Raw genomic sequence first — 22731 nt, forward strand, 5'->3', positions numbered from 1 at the left:
TTTGACATTCTGCACTAGGCATCACTCGAGTATGATGGACATCATGAACATTTCCCTGGCGCGCTAAGATGTAGTCAATGAGGTGCCAGTGGTTGGATCGAGGATGCATCCAGGTTGTCTTTCTGCTGAAAGATAGTGTTGGTGATGGTGAGCTGCTGCTCTGCACAAAACTCTAGCAAGAGGCGGCCATTGTCATTGCAGTTTCCAACACCATGCTTGCCGAGTACTCCTTTCCAGGCTTCAGAGTTCTTTGCTAATCTGGGCGTTGAAATCACCAAGAATTATGATCTTATCATCTGCAGGAACCTTTTGGGTGAGGCGGCACAGGTCGGTGTAAAATTTATCCTTTTCCGCAGGGTCAGCTTGGAGAATTGGGGCGTATATGCTGAAGAGAACAACATGTTGCTTGTTGTGTAGTGGGAGGCGCAGGGAGATGATACGATCGGAATGACCTGTTGGCAGTTTTTCAAGTTTGGAGGCGACAGAGTTTTTAATCATGAAACTAACTCCTGAGAGGTGACGTTCGGTTTTGGGTTTACCTGATCAATAGAGTGTATAGCCAGCACCATGTTCTTTGAGGCTGCCTTCCTCATGAAGACGAACTTCACTGAAAGCAGCAATGTCGATGTTAAGTCGTGATAACTCGTGGGCAATTAGAGCAGAACGACGCACAGGACGTCCACTATCCGCAGTATCAAGCATGGTTCTAATGTTCCAGCATGCGAGTGTCAGTCTGAACACACCTTTGGAGGCAGGTGTATGCCTTTGTCTCTTTGTATCATCAAGATACTCGCAATAAGTGCATGAGAATTCACCAAGGACATGTTATTTAGAGGACTAAGTGTGAAAGATTTTACATGGGAAATCTTTCAAGAGAAACTTCCTCATGATGGATTTTATGCTGAAGTAAGACTTTAACACAGTAACTGGAAAAATGAAGTTTGATAAATTATATCTCATTGATCCGACTATTTTCTTGATGTATTCCTTTTACAGCACAAAAATTACCATAACCTAGAGGACAAAAAGGCTGTAACTTCTGTAATCAAAGTGGTAGGAGAAGTTCCCCTTGTGCTTCCACTCCTCAGTCTTTGGAGTACATTTTCCTTCATCCAGCTTAACGTTTTATTAAGGTGCCAACATAATCCATACTGTACACGTATTAGGTATCAAAGAAAGTTTAAGTTTAAACTCAAAATCTGTAATTAAAACACAGCTGTATGTCTCCCTTCAAAGAATTTTAGAATTTTCTTACTAATGTGCTTTTTGCTACAGCTCAGAATAGCCTCTTGTTTAAGGTTGAAAATGCCTAAAATCAAAGATGCATCTTATATATCTTAGAGAACCAGCACACGCTTTCTAACGTCGAACCGTGCCTTGTGCTACCCGTGAGTCAGGGGCAGGATGGCCCCAGCTCCTACCTGAGTGCACGCTGCCGAGTCGCCTTTGCAGTGCCTCCAGCCGATGGATGTAATCGGTTAAAGCTCTCTCAGGATCATAGTTCTGCAGCTGAGAACTGGCGAAAGAGACTGGGTTTAAATCGCTGTGCATACTGTGGAACCTGGGGCAGAAGAACACAGCTGTTTACAAAAAGCAAATTTTCAAATAAAACAAAGGTATCAGCAGACAGAGCAAAACACTACAGGTTGGGATACCTTGCTGCCTGCATGTCCCTTAACTTACCCTTGTGGAAGCCAGCACATCAAACCCATTTAACCTCCCTGCCATGTATCGATCGCCCAAGCCACCAAACTGCCTCCCCCAGAGAAACCACTCCTGCCAGTTGCCTTCCTGCCACACCTGATTTGTTGCTGCATTATTCTGTGACAAAGACTGACCACCAAATTCCTACTGAGACTGCAGCAGAAGCCATTGTAGATTTCTGTTTGCTTTTCTATTAAAAAGCTTGTGTGAACAATGACACAACCATCTTCATGGGATTCTCTCTTCATTACTTTCTATAGATGAAAGTCAAAAGTGGCTAAAATGGATGAAACATTTTTTTCCATACAAACTTTTAAGGTTGCCACAAACTAAGATTACAATTGTTGAGGTGGTTTATATAAAAAATAAAGATCCCAAACAGCAAGAATCTGATATTCAGTAGAGCTCAGAGCCCACAACTCCATATGAAATAATCAAAGGCTGATGGCACTCCTAAAAACCTTGCCTGTGGTCAAAAATACCTGGTTTCACTGATTGATACCTCTGGTATCACGGCTTAGTACAGCCAAGCAAAAGGGTTTTATCAAGTGATAAAGCTTTTTTATCAAGTGGATTTACAGCATCAAAGATTACAAACCTTAGCAGTAAGCACTGATGCCTTCATTTAGTTAAACAGAGTTCTGACAGAGAATAATAATCTAAAATAAAACATACTTATGTTGAAAGTTTGCAGGAGATCTAGGAGACTCCGTGCCTGACCTGGATCTGTAGGAATGCCTTTGTTCCCCATAAAGATCCACGCCACCAGAGAATGAATCAGGGCGCAATTCATTACCTAGAAATATAAAAAGCACTGTCTCGAAAACTAAGAAAAAGTAACACTTTTTGCACTTTACTGGGAATCTCAAATGTGAGTTTTCTGTTTGCATATCACAAAAATGGTGTTAAACAAACACAGACCACTTTCAGACTGCTTCAGAGAAAACCAGTGGTGAAATCCTGGCCTCACTGTTACCAAGAACTCTCACAGACTGAGCAGGACAGGGTTTTAGTAAAGATCCAGACAGCCAGGAATTAATTAAAAAGCTTCTGATTCTCCTTAGGTTCCTACTAAAAAGCAAGCAGAAAACCAGATTTCCCAAGCTTTAAGCTGAAACAAAGGAATGACAGGCTTCTGTTCTGAGGAAAAGGCCAGGGACGGCTGTCAATAGGCTCTGCCACCACTGCAGGGGACCTGCAGTTGCTATGATTCCTCTGTCCGTCCCTATCCTCAGCATCCCCTCTCTGAGCTGGGGGTGCAGATCTCTTCAGAGAAACCCAAGGTCGCAGCTAAAATTGTTCTTGGAAACACACTCCACAGCAAAAGTTGCTGTATTTTTAAATCCCACCCACAATGGAACAAAACAAGATTGAAGGGAAAGCAAATAGATTAGTGTCTGTGCTGAGCATGGAAACCATCAGAAACCTGAGAAACAGGTTAATCCAAGCAATTATAGAAAAAGGAGTGGGTAACAGCACTTCATTCATTCCACAGGAGCAAAACACAAATTAAAAACCATCTCCATTAAGCAGTGGTGTAACTTGCAGATATATTTCTTTTCAGTCATTACTGGACTACAATTTACCTGTGTTTTGGCTAAAGGCATCCCTATTGATATTCAGTATACCAGAACCTGTAACTCTGTGCCATCGACGAACCAGGAACTTCATTCTGCATTTCAAATTTAAAAAAAAAATACTTCAGGATAAATGAAATAGTCTGCTAAAAATAATCTGCTTGTTGTATTCTAGAAGGCGTAAGAATTTCTGGAACATGAAGCAAAATTAATGGATGGGCATCTAAAACCTGAAGATCAAGTGGAAAACATCCTTATACGCATCCCCAAGAAAAACATTTTGGATTTTCTAGTTTGTCCAAATCTGCTTTCAGTTTCACCCCTGCAATTCCAGGGATCCCAGAGGTGCTGCCTGAGTCCAAGTGCACAATAAATAGCTCAAGCACCTGAGCAACAGGGCATCAGCATTTTTAAATCATACTGAACAAACTTTTTTGCCCTGTTGCATCCCCAAAATTGTAGACCACTATAACGAAAAGTCTCATTTACAACAGGTACATAAGTAGTTCCTTGAATTTCTACTATACACAAAGCTCAGATCTATAGCAAGCAGAAATGCTTGGGGGTTCAAACCTTTGTGAAGGTTTGCGAGCAACATGGTAGTGTTATGCAGTAATAACCTCCACTTGCTCTTCCTCATTTGTTCCTATTCATCCTCAGTCTCAGACCTAAAGTCTTGTCAATTCAAAGGACTACCCAGATGGATAAAATCAGTTCATAAATCTGTATTATACTTACATGTAAGAATTTAATCTTTAGAGGATTAAGTTGCAGAAAATACCTTGGTAAGCAAGTGCACGCCCTAGAATTGTTGGTAAGTTGTTTTTTTTCTAATATTACGACTTTATCCAATACACTCCATCTTTGATTGACTATCCAATACAGAGCCATTTTCAACTATAATCAGACTGCTTATTCCCGTTACAGACATTACCTATGCTCTGCTCAGCTTGTCACCCTACACAGTATCTACTATATTCATAGCTACCAAAAATGAATAAACAGGATGGATTTTCTAGTTCTAGATTCCACTAGAGAGCTAGAGAAGTATATATGCAACTGCACAGTCCTACCTGTTTGAAATCTAACTTCCTCCCATTTACCTTGAAATTGCGATGGACACTCTGACTGCAGAGCGAAACCTTGTAAAACCCTTTGAGCGGTGGGTGATGATTTCCAGGTCTGTGTAGGACGGCTGTCCACCCATGCGTGCAATGAGGGCCAGTGTGGCTTCTTCACACTCCTGGAATCCGCCCAGTAACAGCAGCAAATATTTTTTCTGATATATGAGAGCTTTCCGAAAACTCTCTGCTCGTAGGTATTTGCCATAAATTCTCTACAAGAACAAAAAAAACCCAACAAAACCCATAAACTCCAAGAATTATTACAGTTTTAAGACTTTTGACATCATTACTCCTACAGCATTTCTGTGATTATTCATTTTTTTGCTATCATGGAGAAGACTGCACTACTGCTCACATTTGTTGAGTGTAGCTTCATCATTTGAAGATCACCTAAACAGCAAGAAATCAAGCATGCACAAAAGGACAACACAGGTGCTCACATATAATTTTTTGGGAAAGTAACTAAGTTAGGTATCCAAAGATGAAAATTTTAAAACTTAATATCCGTTTACTTAGAACAAGTGGAGTGAACACAATGAAAAATAGGCCCAAATCAAAATGAAAAAAGCAGATGTAGTTAGTATGTAAGCAACAAGGTCTTCCTACCCTTAAAATAACATTTTCAGAATCTGATCCCAGGTCTCTGAGGAAACCTTCGCTCCGGAGCTCTGCTCTCAGCTTGGAGAGTTCAGCATCAGCTTGCTTCAAGGATTTCTGCAGTGACAGCTTTTCTCTGTTCCAAATTTCCTTCTCAGAGGCAAGAAGAGCATCGATATTAACTGCAACATCTGATGAGTGTCTAGAAGACTGAAAATTAAAGAAACGGCATTTGAACCACAGTCTGGAAAAGCTTGAGCTGTGTCAATCTAGTCACTGGTTTGGTGGAGATCTCAGAAAATTACTGAGGAAAATACCCACTGATTGGACTTGAGGTTACCCGTGCATCCTGACACCTCAGGTAGTGAGTTTAGGAGCCTGATCAACATCCTAGAAAAATACAGCTTCACCAAAATAAAAATGTCCCTCATTGGATCATACCAGCTTCATGATCTTGAAGCTGTCTGCATCTATTTGCTACACATCACGGTGATGAGCTACAGATCAAAAAGAGAAGTACATGGAATATAAAGAGCAGTTAACAAAAGGAAACTGGGTAAAATCACACAGTTTAAGCAGAGTGAGTCAAGATTATCTTGATCACAGGACAAGAATAACTCACACCTATTTACTCTGCAGGAGGAAAGCCCAGACAGACAGACAGCTTAATCACCCCCACTTAGGTGACCAGGACAAAGAGCATTAGTGTTATTTCACAGCGCGATGCTTTTACGCCTATCTATACACATCACTATTCTCAGTGCCACTGAAGACTTACATAGTCTCCAGAAGGTTGTCTGTGCTGGTGTCTTCTCAGTTCTTCCTCCAGTTTCATAACAGCGTTCCTCAAGTTGTTCTTCTCTTGGCTCAGGCGGCTGACGAAGCCCGTCAGCTCCGCGTTCTGCCTCAGCAGCCTCTCAGTCAGCGAGCTGCACGGAGTTCCTGGTGGCAGCACCAGCTTCAGCTGGGAGATGGAAAGAAAACCGGATGCGACTTGCATTAGATCCAGGTTGCCACCTTGAAAACAACTGGCTTACAGTGAAAAACTTCTGTAGACAGTGACAATCACTGCGTAATAACTTACATAAAGAAAACATAAGCGTACATGTAAACTACAGATTAATGTGACTTTCTCTTCTGTGCTTAACCTGTATATCACAGCAGAACACTGTCACCCAAGCTCAATTGTACCAGCTATAACAATGTGCAAGGCTTTTCTGCTATGTTTAGATTAATTTAACTCAGAGGAAACAAAAACCCCGGAGGTTTTTTTTTCAATTTATGTTGAAAACACTTGCTTCAAATGCAGGTAAGAACCTAGCCAAGCTCAGTGAAAATCAAATATGGCTGAAGTCTTTGTAACAGATCACCTCAATTCATTTTTTACACAGGCACACACTATTCAATATTCTACTGCCTTTCCTTTGGTAAATACAGGGCAGTTTCAGTAAATCTCTTGTATCAACATAATATAGTAAATATTAAGTGTTGACTTTAGTATTAGGAAGTACTGAGCAAAGTTTCCTCAGTTACAGAAATACTGCTGAAAGGAAAATATATTTTCTTGAAGAAAAAGCCATTAAATTAAAAAAAATTATACTTAAACTGGAAAAGTTTTAATCTGAAAGGTGAAAATTCACTTTTAAGGTAATTAAAATTTTAAAAAATTAAAAGGAAAGGGGTTTTTAAGTTTTACCAATTCCAAATCAGCACACTCACTGGAGCAGATTTTCCTCTATAAAAGTACAGATTGGGATAAGTACGGACTTAACAGCTCCTTGCTGGTTTCCACTCACAGCTCATCATCCAAACTCTCTCAGCAAAGTGACAACATTGGACCCTCACCTCTTCCAGACAGGGCAATCCAGGGAGATTTTGCAGCTCTGAAATAACTTCTTCAATGGCATTTTGTATTGCAATAAAGTCTTCATCATCTGCTGTTTCAAAGGGTAATCTGAAACAAAAGTGGGAGTTTCAACAGCAGCTACAGCCTGACCCTCCAGTCAGACCGACAGGACTTTCCATCCATCCACACGCACTGGGACATCAGCAAATCCTGTCGGCACAGTTACAGCCGTGGTGACATTTTCCAGGCTGCTCAGTGACTCTAAACTAAATTGGCTCAATTTTATTAAAAATGTGCACAGAACAGTTTCCACTAATTTTGAGGAAAAGGATGTCCTATGTGAAGCACATTTAGAAATGTGGTTCTGCTTGCTTCTCACAACTTTGTTAAATCTGTGCGAGCAAAATCTTTGGATATTCTCAAGACACAATGCATTCTGTTTTGCCCAAATGCTTCAGAATAAATATTTAATATTAAATCACCATAACAGCAAAATAAAACCAGATTGAAACCTCCCATGAACCTGGTACTGTGCTATTTTTTCTCTTCTCTAAAGGAGATAGTAACCTAAGAAAGTAAGAATCACTTGACTATAAAATATTATTTTTTGTGGGGGAAGGAGAAGGGAGAGGGGAGAGCAAGGGAGGTGATCCACAGCAATAATCCCTATATTGATCTTCATACAGTTAATTATTTAATTATAAATTGCTTAAAAATTGTCTTCCAACTCCAAACCATACCAAAATAAACTTTGTCATTTTGCAGAGAGAAAAGACAATTTTTCTGTAACTTATAAAGGACCATATTAAACATGTAAGATTCAGAGCAGCACTTGATACTCTCTGATCCTGTCAAAAGCCAGTGTGTCTCAAGTAATGGCATATATTATAAAACTAGACAACTCCAAAAATAGTTAGGCCTGCAGGCTGTGGATTATGATGAAAATCCAATTTATTAGCTTGCTGGTTGCTATTAACAAAATCAAGTAGCTGAAAGACTGGCCTAACCTGTTAGCAGCTTTCCGAGCCAACTGCTTCAGCTTTGGAGATGTGTTTTGCAGCTTTTGTCTGACATTTTCCAGAAATTCAGTAGCAGCAGAGAGATCTCCTCCTCCTCCTCCTCCTTCTCCTCCTCCTCCTGTTGGTGTGGGGTAGGTTGATTCATTCAGCTCACCTCCTTCCATTTTTTGCTGGAGAACCCAGTTTCTTGTTCTGTCATTTGGTGTATCCCAGGTAGTCTGCACATAAATTTGTATTTTTACATACATATATATAGAATGAATGTGGTACAGGGCTTTAAAATGGAAACACTTGGTTCTGAAACACACTCAGAAGTAGAAGAACAAACAAGTCTGACACAGAAAGGAGTGTGACTACACTACTTTACTGTAGTTTACCACTGCGCTATTATTTGTGAATAACATACTGTGATGCCTCTCTTGACTAAGATCTAGCAATCATACAGCTACAGTGGGAACCCATTCAACAAGCTCTGCTGACAGGAAGCCACTCAGCCTTTTCGTTTCTTCTGCCAGCAGCTCCTTTACCAGCTGTGCCTGGAATTTGGGCAACTGCACCCAAATGTTTTGGCGTCCAGTATCACAGTCAGGGAAACAAGGCAGGAAAAGACCACCACGGTCATGGAAGTCAGTCCCCAGTCAGAGGCAGCCATACCATTGATCCTGCCACAAGTGAAGCAATCCACTGAACGTGTGGTCCGCACCCTCGCTGACACCCCCAACACTGGCCATGGCAGAACCGCCAGCTCTCCCAAGGAAACCCAAGTCTATGGCCTTTGGGTATTTGACCATGGTGTGGTACCAATGAGAGGAAAAGCAGCGTGTTGCAAACGTGTACTGGGTTTACATGGCAAGGTTTTGGTAATGGGGGGGGCAACAGGGGTGGCTTCTGTGAGAAGCTGCTAGAAGCTTCCCCTATGTCCAATAGAGCAAATGCCAGCTGGCTCCAACCTGCTGCTGGCCAAGGCCAAAACAATCAGTAATGGTGGTAGCACCTCTGTGATTTAAGAGGGGGGAATAAAACACCTGTGCAATGGCAGCAGGAGAGAGCAGTGAGGACATGTGAGAGAAACAACTCTGCAGACACCAAGGTTGGTGAAGAAAGAGAGGGAGGAGATGCTCCATGTGCCAGAGCAGAGACTCCTCTGCAGCCCACGGTGAAGACCATGGTGAGGCGAGCTGTGCTCCCGCAGCCCATGGAGGTTAACGGTGGAGCAGAGATCCACCTGCAGCCCATGGAGGACACCCACACTTGAGCAGGTGATTGCCTGAAGAAGGCTGTGACCCTGTGGGAAGCCTGCACTGGAGCAGGCTCTTGGCAGGGCCTGTGGACCCATGGAGAGAGGAGCCCACGCTGGAGCAGGTTTGCTGGCAGGACTTGTGATCCCGTGGGGGACCTACACTGGAGCAGTTCATGAAGAAGGACTCGTATTGGAGAAGTCCATGGAGGACTATCTCCTGTGGGAGGGATCCCATGCTGGAGCAGGGGAAGAGTGTGAGGAGTCCTCCCCCTGAGGAGGAAGGGGCAGCAGGACAATCCCCCATCCCCTTGTGCTGATGGGTGTGAGGAGATAGACAGAATCAGGAGTAAAGTTGAGCCCAGAAAGAAGGGAGGGGTGGGGGGAGGATGTTTTAAGACTCCGTTTTGTTTCTCATTACCCTACTCTGATTTGATTAGTAATAAATTAAACTCATTTCCTCAAGTCGAGTCTGTTTTGCCCATGATGGTAATTGCTGAGCGATCTCTCCCTGTCCTTATCGTGACCCATAAGCCTTTCTTTGTCTTTTCTCTTCTCTGTCCAGCTGAGGAGAGGGAGCAATAGAGTGGCTTTGGTGGGCATCTGGCATCTAGCCAGGGTCAACCCACCACAAAATGTCACAGGAAGCAGCAGGAAATCTGTTATTTGCAACTCCAGGCAGATTCTAGGAAGCAGATCATGCTGTCTGCTGCCAAGGAGGGGAAAAAGCCCCAACAGCCACTGCCACCCTGGTCCAAGGGAAGACCCTTCATTGACCACAGTGCCGGTAGGTACCTCTGAGCAGAAGGACCAAGGCACACAAACTGAGTACAGCAGGAAGGCTGATGCTCTCGCAGTTATCAATACACTCAACATCCTGCCTCTAGCTGTGGGTAGTTTCCAGTGCTTCAGAAGAGTAAAAGCAGTAGCCAAATTAAACTAAGAGAAAAAATTTCTTCCTGGCTCCATAGACAGACAACTGCAAAAAAACATGGAGTGATGGTATGATGGGCAAAAAACATGGTCAGCAAAGAGGCAAGTATCCTGCTATCCCTCTCTGGGACTATCCACGAATTATTCACTCAGCAACACTTCTCTCTTACAGGGAAGTTTCTAAAGAGTTTTAAAAGTAATTTAAAAATAATTGAAAAAACTTTCCAAACCTTCTATGAGAGAGAAAAATCTACAGGCAACAGTGGTTCCAAATGTCATTCAACTGAAAATTAGGCTAAATTCTGAAATTCATTTTTTACCTTGATTTTTTTCCTTCTATTTTGTTTGCTAACAGATACATATCCATGTACATGCTTGTTTGGTTACTTATTTAATTATTGAAGTTGTGGGGAGATCACTTTTAAGTGTTTCAAAGACCACTTGTGCTTTATGAACTAAAGATTAAGAGCACTGACCTGGAGCATTCCTGAGCAGGAATAGCTCATTCCTGTGACTGGATGCAGGGAATATTATTCTCCTACACTGACACTTTGAGACACAAAGTGTGTGCATACATTCAGATGCATTTCTCCTGCTCATGCTCCTCCTTACACATCTCTACAGCTTCATTCTCAGAGGATGTCTGTGAACAGTTTCAGGTAGTAAATCTGGAATGCTTTCCCTTTCCCTGGCACCTGTATTTTGTAATCTGCAGGTAATTTATAGATTGAGTAAAGGCACAGTGACACACAATGCTAACTGAACAACAGAATTAAAAGTTACATCACACAGTTCAGGATTACACATTGCTCTCAGTCCTACTGTACCTCATTTGGATCGTGGCTTGGCATCCTTTCAGCTTCCCTTCTTCCTTCATTCTCCTGCTCTTTTTTCTGTAGTTCTTGGATTATTTCCTGAAACTTCTTTGTTTCATTCTCTAATTCATGAACTTCTTGCTTCTTTTCTCCAAGTTGCCACTGAAGGTCTTCTACTTTGGACTCCAGTTCATGGAGTTTCTTCTGTGCTGTTATGTTAGCATCCTGTTCTGCCTGTAATGCTTTCCTCTGGATCTGCCTTTCTTTTTCCATTTGCTGCCTCACTTGCACAGATTCGAGTTTATACTTCTCCATCTCACTTACTAACTCCACTATACGGTCATGCTTTTCATCCATTTGTTTCTGTAGCTCTTTAAGTAATTCCTCAGATGGATTAGGTGTTCCAGCTTGCCCCTTATCTTCAGTACTTTGAAGCTGAGCACACAGTTCTTTTTCCCTTTCTAGGGCACTGCTTATTTCAAGAGCTCGAACCTTCTCTGATTCAAGAAGCACCTGCAACTCAGAATTACGGCCCTGTTCACGTGACAGCTGGGCAGCACTAAGTGCTTCTTGGGATTCAATTTTCTGTTGCAGATCAGTTGACAGGTGCTTCTCCTGCTCCAAAAGTTCAGTTAACTGTACGTTCTTCTGTTTTTGATCTTCAAGTGAAAATTTCAAATCCTTCCATAAGAAAACAGAATAAAAGAACTGATTAAAGCTATTTGTGTGTAAGTTCCACTATATTTTGCTAATTGCAAATATGCTACCTCTACGCATGTTGCTTTTAACAGGTTTTGCTATTCACAATCAATGTGACAATACTTCGAATGATGCAGTGACACCTGATATCAAAATATATTACAGGTGTCTTTATTTTAAAATCAGATCATCTCATAAAAGAATAATATTTGTAACACATACTGTTTAGTGAGATACAAAGAGTTCTGAAGTTTAAGAGAAATAGCAGCTTGTGCTTTCTACAACTGTGAAAGTGATTTTGCAAGTTAAGTTTTCAAGATGTAAACAAATCTATGCTGTTAAAGTGACTGCTTTTTTGCCTTAATACTTGTACTAGGATACCTGCTCTCTCCCTCACTATATCAGATACTGCAGAGGTAACCAAGGAAGCCACTAATGCATTTTCTCCTAAAGTAAACTCCCTAGTTTGGTTTTCATTAGGTGAAACTGCTGACTTTTAAAACGAATACAAACAATATAACTCCTTAAATAATAAACTTAAATCCTATCTTTTATGAGTTAGGTTGCAGTGGGGCCTAGGTGTAGCAATGTTAGCAGTGTCCTGTACCCTTGTATATCTGAAGGCTATTATACAAAGTAGACTCTTTTAATTTTGGACCTGACAAGTGCAGTTGTAAATTTCCTATTCATTTAAATGGAATTCGCATCAAGCCTTTTTCTTTTTTCTTTGCCACACAAATTTACAGAATATTAGGAGTGGGAAGGGGCCTTGAAAGATCATCCAGTCCAACCCCCCTGCCAGAGCAGCATCACCTAGACTAGGTCACACAGAACCCTTTAATACATCTTTCTTCAGCTCTAGATGATGTAATACCGCTGTTAAAGACAGAAGAAGGAGCACACATTGGACAAAAATGAAAGCTGAGATGAAATGTTAACCAAAAGAGTATCTGCATGCTTCTTGACATTCCAGGCTATTTGGGAATACCTCAAGCTCTTCTCTTCTTCTTTCCTCACTGCGTTCCATTTTAGCTTTTTCCTTTTCCAAGGCCCACTGTAGCTCTCTTGATTTTTTCTGTTCGCTGGCCATTGTATCCTTGAGAATATCCAGCTCCGCTGCTTTTTCTTTAACTTCAGTCCTAAAAGAGAAAGGGTCAACCTTTAGACTAAACAGTGGCTCTAATCCTACCACAGTTCCATTCTGTGCACTGAAAACACTGCTCGTATAGTGGAGGAACAGTGAAAGACCTACTTAGAAAAACAAGCCTAACTCAAAAATAAGAGTTGCATAGCTCAAAAATGACAGAAAGCGTGTCCATTCTGCCAACTTTGCAACTGCCATTTTTCCTTATTTGGTGGCTCAGAGGCAGCTAGTGCTAACTTAGTGTTCAGCTTAATTCAGTCACTGGTCAAAACCTGAAAGAATGCAGGGGAAATGTATCTTGCTGCAAGGTCTCTCTAAGGAGAAAAAACCCCAAACCTAACTATTGGGGACGGGGCAGGAATAATGGAAAAAAAAAAATCTTATCCCCTGAACTTTCATTTCTTTGCAAATCAGTTTTCCAAAGAAGCTTGCTCCTGATGGTCTATAAACACTATAAGGTAATTTATAAATACCAATTTAAACTGTCTTAATTTGTTATCTCTGAGCTGAATATTAAGGTACTGTACATGGGCACATCCATCTGGTAAAGGCATAAATAATAATGGCTTTCTTGAGTGCCAAATACTTGGCCTGGTATCTTTGTTGTTGACCATGCCAAAGCAACACTTAGAAGTCACAGAATTTCATATGGAAGTGCTTGCAGAGTCATTTTTAATGCTGCAATTTTTTTCCCCATGTTCAGTTTTAGAAGGAGAAAAATGTTTAATAAATAAGGTATACTCATTTACTTGTATACTGTAGTCTAACACATCAAAATTTAAAAAGAAAGTTGACATTAATAAATTATTAAATCAAGCTATGAATCAGATAATCTTCATCTACAGAATTACATTTTTTGTCAAACGGGACAGAAGTCTGTTTTTTGTCAGATGTGTTTTACAGAAAAAACTGAAATGCATTTACATTTCATGAGCTCAACTTCCTTAACAAAGTCAGAATTATGGTTTGAGACCACACAGAAAAGATCATCTTCACTATCAACACAGAAAGTTTGGCAATGAAAGCTGCACCTGATGGTTTCTAGGTCCTTGAAGTGCTTGTGCTGTGCTTTAAGTGTTGTTTCAAGCTCTAGTTTGGCTTGTGCAAGTTCATTCTTCAGCTCAGCACCCATCATTCGCTCTGAATTCAGCTGCTCCTGAAGCTCGGCTGCTCTGTCCTTCACACTCCGGAGCTCCACTTGCATCTCCAGTATCTGTGATTGCTTCTGCTGCATGTTGTACTCCAGCATTTCTAATGAAGTACCATTAATATGGAAATTAATTATAAAACAAACAACAGTGTCTATTTGGGTAAAGTTTCCCCTAGTACAGAGAATGACCACAAGGCTATCACTAGGAGTGATATTTTAAAATAATCTATTCTTTCAGTAGTAGACTGAGAGCAAAACTTTCAGCCTTTTAAAGTGGAATACCTTTCAAACATCCCAAGACATCACTTCAACCCTTAAACTTCTTTAAAAGGTTATGTGTACAACTCTATCAATACATATCATTTGGATTATGACTAACATAACTGAACTCTGGTAGGTATGTATACTTGTGACCAGATTTTTGTGACAAAACACTGATAAGTAAGCACTTACTTAATTTTGAAGTGTACCTGTTGCCTGAACGTTTTGTTGTTCATTTTAATTGCTTCTTGGTTTATTCATTATGACTGACTATCCAAATTAGATAATTTCAAAGCTGCTGAACCTAAACACTGAAACGCATACATGGAAAAGAACCTTAAAATATAAGCCAGATTCTTACAGCAACTGAAATAATTTTGTACCACTTTCAACTTGGTACGTCACAAGAACACAGACTACATCTTAATTTTTACAAAATTAGTCCAGTAAGACTGAAAAAGCTAAAAAGTATGCATGCTTAGAACATGAGTATCAAAATCAGAGTGCAAAGTAAGTCAGTATTTTTTCACCTAGAACATTATCAGCACTATCATGAAAAACCATTGTACCATCAGCAACACCATTTGTAAACAGACATGTTACCACAGAAGTCACCTTGGCTTTTAGAATCAGTCTCTTGTTCTCTTTTTGGATTACTTTTCTTACTGTTCATCTGAGCATGTAATACTTGAATCTCCATCAGCAAACTTCTTCTGTCTGCGTTCTGAAGACAGTCCATTGCTGCTCTCTGGTTAGTAGCCTATCAGCATTAGAAATATTTAGAAGTAATATCCCAGATTTTATTACAATATCTACAGTGTGGATATTACATTTACTTACATATTCATAGTGACTATGTATCAAAACCATTTTCTATTACGTTATACTTAAATCAGTACTATAATGTTGGGAAGAACTGCTTGTTATTTTTTTATTTCTCTGCTAGGCATCAGAATTACAGACTCAAAAGAGCTATCAGTCTTATGGCAAAGTGTAATTTTCCTTACTAATCCTTCCATGTTCCAGAGGAGATAACTGACCCGTACCAGCCTTATCACTTCCTCCTCTTACAACTTGCTTCATATATACAAGCTACCTTTTTCTCTTAGACAGTGTAACATAATTCTAATTAACTTAATGAAATCAAGCTCAGGAAAACTGTGTTTAATTCAAATTGATCTCTGAAGGCTGTATTTTTTCTATTGCTTGTGCACCCAAAAATCTCTTTCTCATACCACAATAGTTATGCTTTTTAAAGAGATCTCTTCTTCCTACAAATTTTACTTTCTTTTCACCCTCAGACCGTCAAAACTATTAATACATGCATCTTTACATGGATTTATACATTCAAAATGAAAATCTAATGTAGACACACACTTTGACTAAAGCATGTTTTGTATTACCTGCTCTTGTAGTCTCTGCTCTAACTGACTCATCAGTATCACTGCGTCTCCCGTGCCCAGTTCCGCAAGTTCAGTTTGAAACGCAGCAAGAAGAACATTTTGTTCTTTCACAAAGAGCTGCTGAACAGCACACAGGAGTTCTCCTCGCCAGTCTGAGACACCTTCAGGAGATTCAGTACTTGCATAAATCTAGAGTGGCATAAAAACAATGTAAACAGCAGAATTACACTGGGAACTATCATTATCAGTTCATGTAAAGTGTGTGTTTTCAGTGGACTATTAAGATTTTCTTACTAAATAGCTATGTAACATTAATTCACATAAATTGATGTATTTACTAACCATGTTACGATTTCTTCTGCATGCACAAATGCTAAACTATACCTGTGTTTTAGATGGAAGCAATTTACATTTTCATGACTGAAGACTTTGCCCCATGTAGTTATTATTTACGTTACTGCATCACAGTATCCTTTTAATTTGTATGTTGCATGTATATTCCTAGACTCCCACAGAGCTATGTGGTATAGTGCAGATTGTGTATGAAGAAGATATAATTTTATAATGATATAAAGTTCATCCCCTCACTTTGCATGCTGAAGGAAATGCAGGAGTAATAGAAACTACCTACACATATCCAAAAGTCTCATTGGGGTAATTACACAGTCAAGTCCTAATACATTTTAACAGATTACAGATTAATATTGTGTTATATTTTAAACAATTTTTCCTCTCTTTTCTCTCACTACAGTATTTTTAATAGCATCCAAGTTCTACTACACCAATAAATAACATTAAAAAATCTACTTTAGATACCACTGGAAACATGCTTTCAAATTACAATTATTTTTAAAAGGTGAATCTATACATTCAAAAGCTATCAATGCACAGAAGAACAAATGCAAGCTGTAATTTAATATCAATTTTATTACCAGAAAATATGACTTGCCGTTTTACTGCATATTTTTGAAGTCTTTTGTCCCGTAGCAGTGTATTTAGAGCATTTAAACCTGAACTATGAATGTGACTTATAAGGTTAGCATAAATTATTTTTTATTTAGAAGTAATCTTATGATATTATTTATACCTCAGCTTCTCTATGAAGTTGCATTTTTGCAATTAAGTCTTTCAAAGATGAAATGGTGCTTAGTAAAGCTTTCCTTTCCTCAAGCCAAGATTCCGGCTCTTGCTTAAGAGGTGGCATTTCTCTTTCACCATACGGAAATTCAGTGAGAGACAGCACCTGTATGCCTTCATGATGGACTGCTCTCAGCAAACCCTACAAAAAAACCAAAAAGAAATGAGTAATGACAGCCCCAACAACAACAATAATAATCTTACTTTATACATATTGGAGTACTGGTACTTCTAAATTGATCAGCATAAGGAAACTATTTATGCTTCCTCATATCAAAGACAGAAGTGTCACCCAGTTCTTTATATCTGCCAAACAGCAGAACTTATCAAATAGGTGTATTTTTTCTTGGTTTCAAATGAAAATTCCCAAAGTTCACCTGTCAAATCAATACGCAAATTTTAAAATGGTTGCTGATGAAAACTGACATTTTAAAAACAAAGTTCAGGAAGATTCCAAGTGAGATTTGCAATTCAATTGTCGAAATTACTATTAAGCTAAGGCTTTGTTGAAAAGTCTTACTTATTTTTAAAAATGTAAGTAAAGCATGATACCTTACTGTTTATAATAAGCACATTTGTTTACTTCATAATATGGAATCACAGAATCATTTGGTCGGAAAAGAGTCCAACCATAACCTGTCCACTACTAAACCATGTCCCTGATCACCTCATCTATCTGTCTTTTAAATACCTCCAGGGATGGTGACTTCCCTGGGCAGCTGGTTCCAATGCCTCATAATCCTTTCTGTGAACAAATTTTTCCTAGTATCTAATCTAAACCTCCCCTGGTGCAACTTGAGGCCATTTCCTCTCATCCTATCACTTGATACTTGGGAGAAGAGACCGATCCTCACCGTGCTACAACCTCCTTTCAGGTAGCTGTTGAGAGCAATAAGGTCTCCTCTCAGCCTCCTGCAGGCTAAACAAGCCCAGTTCTCTCAGCGGCTCCTCATGAGACATGTTCACTAGACCCTTCACCAGCTTCATTGCCCTTCTTTGGCCACACTCCAGTGCCTCAATGTCCTTTTTGTAGTGAGGGGCCCAAAACTGAGCACAATATTTGAGGTGCACTCTCACCAGTGCTGAGTACAGGAGGACAACCACTGCCCTGCTCCTGCTAGCCACGCTATTTCTGATGCAGGCCCAGCTACCGTTGGCCTTCTTGGCCACCTGAGCACACTGCTGGCTCCTATTCAGTCTGCTGTCAACCAGTACCCCCAGATCCCTCTCTGCCAGGCTGCTCTCCAGCCACTCATCCTGTAGCGCTGCATGAGGTTGTTGTGACCCAAGTGTAGGACCTGGCACTTGGCCTTGTTGAACCTCATACAGTTGGCCGCAGTCCATCGATCCAGCCTGTCCAGGTCTCTCTGTAGAGCCTGCCTACCCTCAGCTATAATAACAGAATCTATAAAACTGTGTAATATATGACCATTACATTATCATTAATGCACAACTACAATAAATTATAATTAATAATAGTTATATTTATCATAATAATGAGAACAAGCCTACATTAACAAAACTCATATTTAACCTAATTTAATGTGCAAATTTGCACATCATTAATGAGAAGCATTTCAAAATGTATTAAAACAGCCAACACTTTAAAACTTGTATCTCTCTTCACTAATCAAGCAGCAGCTCATCTAAGCTTTTGGTAGTAACACTCTTGTTCCATAATAAAAATTATCAGTTCTATTTTACCTTAATTTTTTTTGGAAGTAAATCTGTTGAAGTTCCACCTTCATCTATCCCTTCAGATATTACGTCAGATCCTTGGGTCTGAGCAAGATACATTCCTTGACTCCAGTCTGAACTGGAGTCTAAAATAAAAGGAGAGAAAAACATGAAAGTTGGATTACTGTGAAACTCTGAAGATCAGGCATCAAAAAAGTATTTTCGTCTGTTGTTGCAACAGGCGGTTGCAGGTCACCAGAGTTGATTCAAAGCCTGGAGACTACCTGTTTATAATCTTTCTCTTTCAGTTTCAAAGCAGCAAAACAAAACTCAAAAACTGTCCAAAACCTGAAACTTAAAAATCGTAGTTTAGTTCTAAAAGAGAAACAACTACTTGCACAAACATTTCTACCAAATGACCCCCCTACTTAAAATGTTTAACTTTTGCCAAGAAAAGCTATCACAGTAATAATTTTTATTGCTCTTGGAGAATTCAGTACCTGTCATCATCTCCCACTGCTAAGGAACTGTAGCTATAAATTCTATCAAGAGATGATGAAGCTATACTGAAGAGATAATGTAATATGTAAGAACAATACAGAAACTCCAGCGGGAAGAAAAAAATCAGCATCTGATGCCTTGATTCAACCCATCTTCACTCTATTAATTTTCCTTCTGTAGCAAATAAATAGACATGGCATGCTCAGCACCTTTTCTTAGTGTGAGAGGCTTCTGCTCTGATCTGGGAAGTAGTTGTTTTTATTTCATAGAGCACAAACTCTTTAATGGTAAATCTAGTACTAAAAAAGCAGATTTAATTTATAACGCTGTTTGAAATTTATAGAAACAAGTTTCTTACCACTCGAACCTCCATCTTTAGCTGGATATGGTGGAGAATGTGCTAATCCAGAAACTGAGATTCCCTATATTTAGAAAAAAGAACAATCAAATCTGTAATCACTTCATACCCACTCACAATAAGGGAGCTAATTGCAAAGTGCAGAAGGTTATATGTGTGTCTCTGTTCAGTTTCCCTGCAATCAAAGTAATCAAAATGAAGACAAGAAAGATGGTGTTCAAGAGGGTGACCTGCACTTGTCTCCACTTCACAGAGCAGGACAGGTCCAAGGCAGTAGCACAGGGAAGCATCTGATAGTTTAGCACACTCACAAACTTAAACTGCTGAGAAAGGGGTCCATCTCTCCCTAGGCCATGAAAACATCAGAACACTTAAAAGCTTTATACTGAACATGTGTTGGTTCGCACTTCACAGACTTTAAATGGAAATTTCTGTACCAGGAGCAAAAACACAAACTGAAGAAGTTCAATGAACACAAAATAGGATACATACCTCTCTAGCTCGTAGAGTTTCAATGATTTCCTTTAAAGTGTTACATTCTTCAGTCAATACTTGCACTGCAACAAACTTCTCTCTCTTTAATATTTCAGATTCAGAGATATGCCTTGTCTCCATGTCCATGATTTCAGCAGCGTGGAGTTCTTGCATTTGGTCAATTTTTTCAGTAAATTCTCTTATGATCTCTGCAATCTCTTCTGAAGAACATCCATTTTGCAAATCAATTTGGATTTCTGCATTTTTAACAAGGACTGGTGAAGTCTGGATACAGCTGCTGTTTTCCACAGTCTTGTCTGTTTGCGATGATGAGGTGGTTAGACTCGACTCATTGGCTGACAAATCACACAATAGTTTTGTATCCTTTTTGCTTTCAGTTTTTGGCATTTCCTTGTCCTTTCTCACATAACTTGCAAGCCTCTCTTCTGCTTGAACCAGGTTCTCTTTGACTTTGCACAGGTCTTCCTGAAGATGTAATAGACTTGCTTCTTTTACCTGTAAATATGGAGAATCTGAATTGCTGTCCTTCCACATACTTAAAAAATAATCTAAACCCCAAACAACCCTCTATACCATTAATGGTCTGTTTAGTCCTATTTTAAAGCAGTTATGACACATGGTAGGAAATATTATTAAGAAATACAGCTTTAGATCCACTGTTGCACTATAGTGGACTGTGAAAATATACACTTTGCAAGAAGTGAAGATTTGGTCTGCAGCATCAGCTCTATTCCACTGACAGTAGGTATGGAGTGACCATTTTTCTTAATGACATTCTCAGTGCAAGATTAAAAAAAAATATAGCATGCATCTTTCTATAACAAGTCCTGTATAATCATTTCCTTTAAACACAATATGGAACAATCTGGTTCTTACTGCTAGTTCTTGCTGAAGTTTTTCTGCCTTTTCTCTGTAACTGCTCAGTTCTTCCTTAGCAGCAGCTGCCTCTTCTTTAACTTGCTCCAGTTCAAGTTCATTAATAAGCACATCTTCTTTTTGACTTTCTGTGAGTTGTGCTCCTACCTACAAGGTAACACAAGATATGAAAAATGTTGAAGAATCTAATGAAGAACCAAGTTTTAACAGCACTGATCACTTTCACAACTTAGAAAAGCCACAAATGAAAAGACTATAGGGGAAAACTAATGTTATTTGGATTAACATAGTCTCAAAAAATTAAGATTGAAAGACCATTTTTCTAGATTAACTTCCACAAACCAGCTAAGTGTGGGAGGAAAGACAAACTTGGGCGTAAAGACCATCTTCTTACAGTTCGGTAAACTGCAAGCAGAAATTGTCTACACCATGTAGAAAGCACATGGAGAAAGGTCAACAGAGAGTAGGAAATTAAATCTGATAATATTATTAAACTTATAAGACATTTATGACATTCATTCAGTCTGCATTTGGACGAAAGGTCTTAAGAGACTTTTATGGTCCAGCACTGGGTTCCACGATGATTCTTAACTTAAGAGTTTCAGCAAGGAAGCCCATGAGGGCTCTCAAGCATAGTCAACTTTGACTGAATGTTTTCAATTCTGAGGCAACACAAACAGTGGTGAACAGAAATCACGATAAATGTATAGTGGTAAGAACTACTGATGGAAAATCTCTTTGGAATTAAGACAGGAAAGCAAGGAAAAATAAACCAAAATCAAAGCATACAACCAAGCTGCCCCTCTCAAAACCTGTACAGACAAATAGCTATCACTTCCTTATCATTCTGAACCCCCTCTTACATACTTCTTATAATTTTAATTTTTATTTCTCTTCCTCCATGCCCTGTAAAAGTATAATTCACTCCATTCTATGTCAGTTCAAAGTGAGAAGAAGAAAGTGCATGTTCAAAATTCAAATACACCCTACATTCATGAAAATGCAAAGTATTTTTAATGCAAAATGGAAATGGATAGTGGAGTTCACCTAAAATAACATCCTTCTCTTCTTTGTAACTTCAGGAAAAATATAGAAATGAAGACCTACCCCACACAGCAGAATATTCCTATCACAACTCTCATTAAGAAGTGTTTAATTCATTACAGTTTACATAAAATAACTGATTTTAGTGAAAACAAGCCAAAAGAAAAAGCCATCTCATTACCTGATATGTCTGCATTTCTTCACGCTTAATATATTTCTGAATCTCTCCTTTCTGTTTTTCTTGAACCTCTTCTAGCATTTGCTGAAGTTTTAAGAGTCTCTCCTCTTTCACTCTAGCTTCCTTTTGTGCAATTTTTACATTTTCTTTTTCTAGCTCCAAGTTACGATTTACTGTTGCCAGTTGGTCTTCCATCTCACTAAGCCTCTGTGTTAAGAGTGATAATTTTGATTCCATCTCATGTTCAGTACTAACACTCATACCCTCTGTTTGGGCATTCTTGCTCGCTTTCTTCACACATTGTGAAGCTTCCTGAATTTCCTGCATGAATTTCCTTTGCTCTTGAACTGCGTTCAGCTGAACCTGACTCACAAGAGCAGCAGCAACTTTTCCCACTAGTGTCTTTTCCAGTTCCAGTATCTTCTTGTGAAGTGTTTCTCTTTCAGCTTTGCCTTGCTCTTTCAGGTCTTTTATTTCATTGTAGGACCGGCACAGTTCGGTATCTTTTTCCTTCATGCATGCCTGAAGTTGCTGCAGTTGTACCTTCATTTTGCTGATGGTGACTTTTGTATTTTCATCTGAAGATCTAAGCTGGGTTTGATCTAGCAACTCTGTCTTCTCACATAAGTCTTCTTCCACTTGTTCAGCTTTCCCATTGCTCCTGTCTTCCGTTTTTTCCCTATCACCTTCCATCAGTGCACATTTATACTTCTCTGTTAGTCTTTCATACTCTCTTTTTAACATACTAATTTCTTGCTTTAGCTGGTTATTTTTAGATTTTGTTTCCTCAAGCTCATTCTTTGTTTGAGATACCTCTATGTTCATGTTTTCAACTTGCTTCTCCAAAGCTGCTTTTTCTGCCACAACTGCTTCAAGTGCGTGCTTCAGACTGTCAGCATCCTCTTGAAACGCAGCAACATCTGCAGGTACTTGTTCAATATTTGCCAGCTCCTGCT

The 22731-nt window shown here is 39.4% G+C and overlaps 1 protein-coding gene across 1 annotated transcript in view; it reads right to left on the minus strand.

Annotated features, from left to right (window-relative positions):
- Positions 1 to 949: 949 nt before the first annotated feature.
- LOC104537423 (A-kinase anchor protein 9-like) overlaps positions 950 to 22731 on the minus strand; it is a gene marked incomplete at its 5' end in the record, with an annotated part of 25720 nt that continues 3938 nt past the window's right edge. The window contains 20 exons of the mRNA XM_010180312.1: positions 950 to 1014; positions 1422 to 1561; positions 2380 to 2500; positions 3291 to 3376; positions 4385 to 4617; positions 5012 to 5212; positions 5781 to 5966; positions 6848 to 6956; positions 7856 to 8085; positions 10865 to 11533; positions 12540 to 12690; positions 13727 to 13946; positions 14722 to 14866; positions 15510 to 15698; positions 16597 to 16788; positions 18351 to 18469; positions 19183 to 19246; positions 19675 to 20172; positions 20554 to 20700; positions 21779 to 22731. The exon at positions 21779 to 22731 is cut by the window's right edge and continues 157 nt beyond it. Coding sequence (XP_010178614.1) covers positions 950 to 1014; positions 1422 to 1561; positions 2380 to 2500; positions 3291 to 3376; positions 4385 to 4617; positions 5012 to 5212; positions 5781 to 5966; positions 6848 to 6956; positions 7856 to 8085; positions 10865 to 11533; positions 12540 to 12690; positions 13727 to 13946; positions 14722 to 14866; positions 15510 to 15698; positions 16597 to 16788; positions 18351 to 18469; positions 19183 to 19246; positions 19675 to 20172; positions 20554 to 20700; positions 21779 to 22731 — 4718 coding nt within the window. The remainder of the gene's footprint in view (positions 1015 to 1421; positions 1562 to 2379; positions 2501 to 3290; positions 3377 to 4384; positions 4618 to 5011; positions 5213 to 5780; positions 5967 to 6847; positions 6957 to 7855; positions 8086 to 10864; positions 11534 to 12539; positions 12691 to 13726; positions 13947 to 14721; positions 14867 to 15509; positions 15699 to 16596; positions 16789 to 18350; positions 18470 to 19182; positions 19247 to 19674; positions 20173 to 20553; positions 20701 to 21778) is intronic.

This window comes from Mesitornis unicolor, unplaced genomic scaffold (assembly GCF_000695765.1).
Source record: "Mesitornis unicolor isolate BGI_N332 unplaced genomic scaffold, ASM69576v1 scaffold483, whole genome shotgun sequence".
Lineage (NCBI taxonomy): Eukaryota > Metazoa > Chordata > Aves > Mesitornithiformes > Mesitornithidae > Mesitornis > Mesitornis unicolor.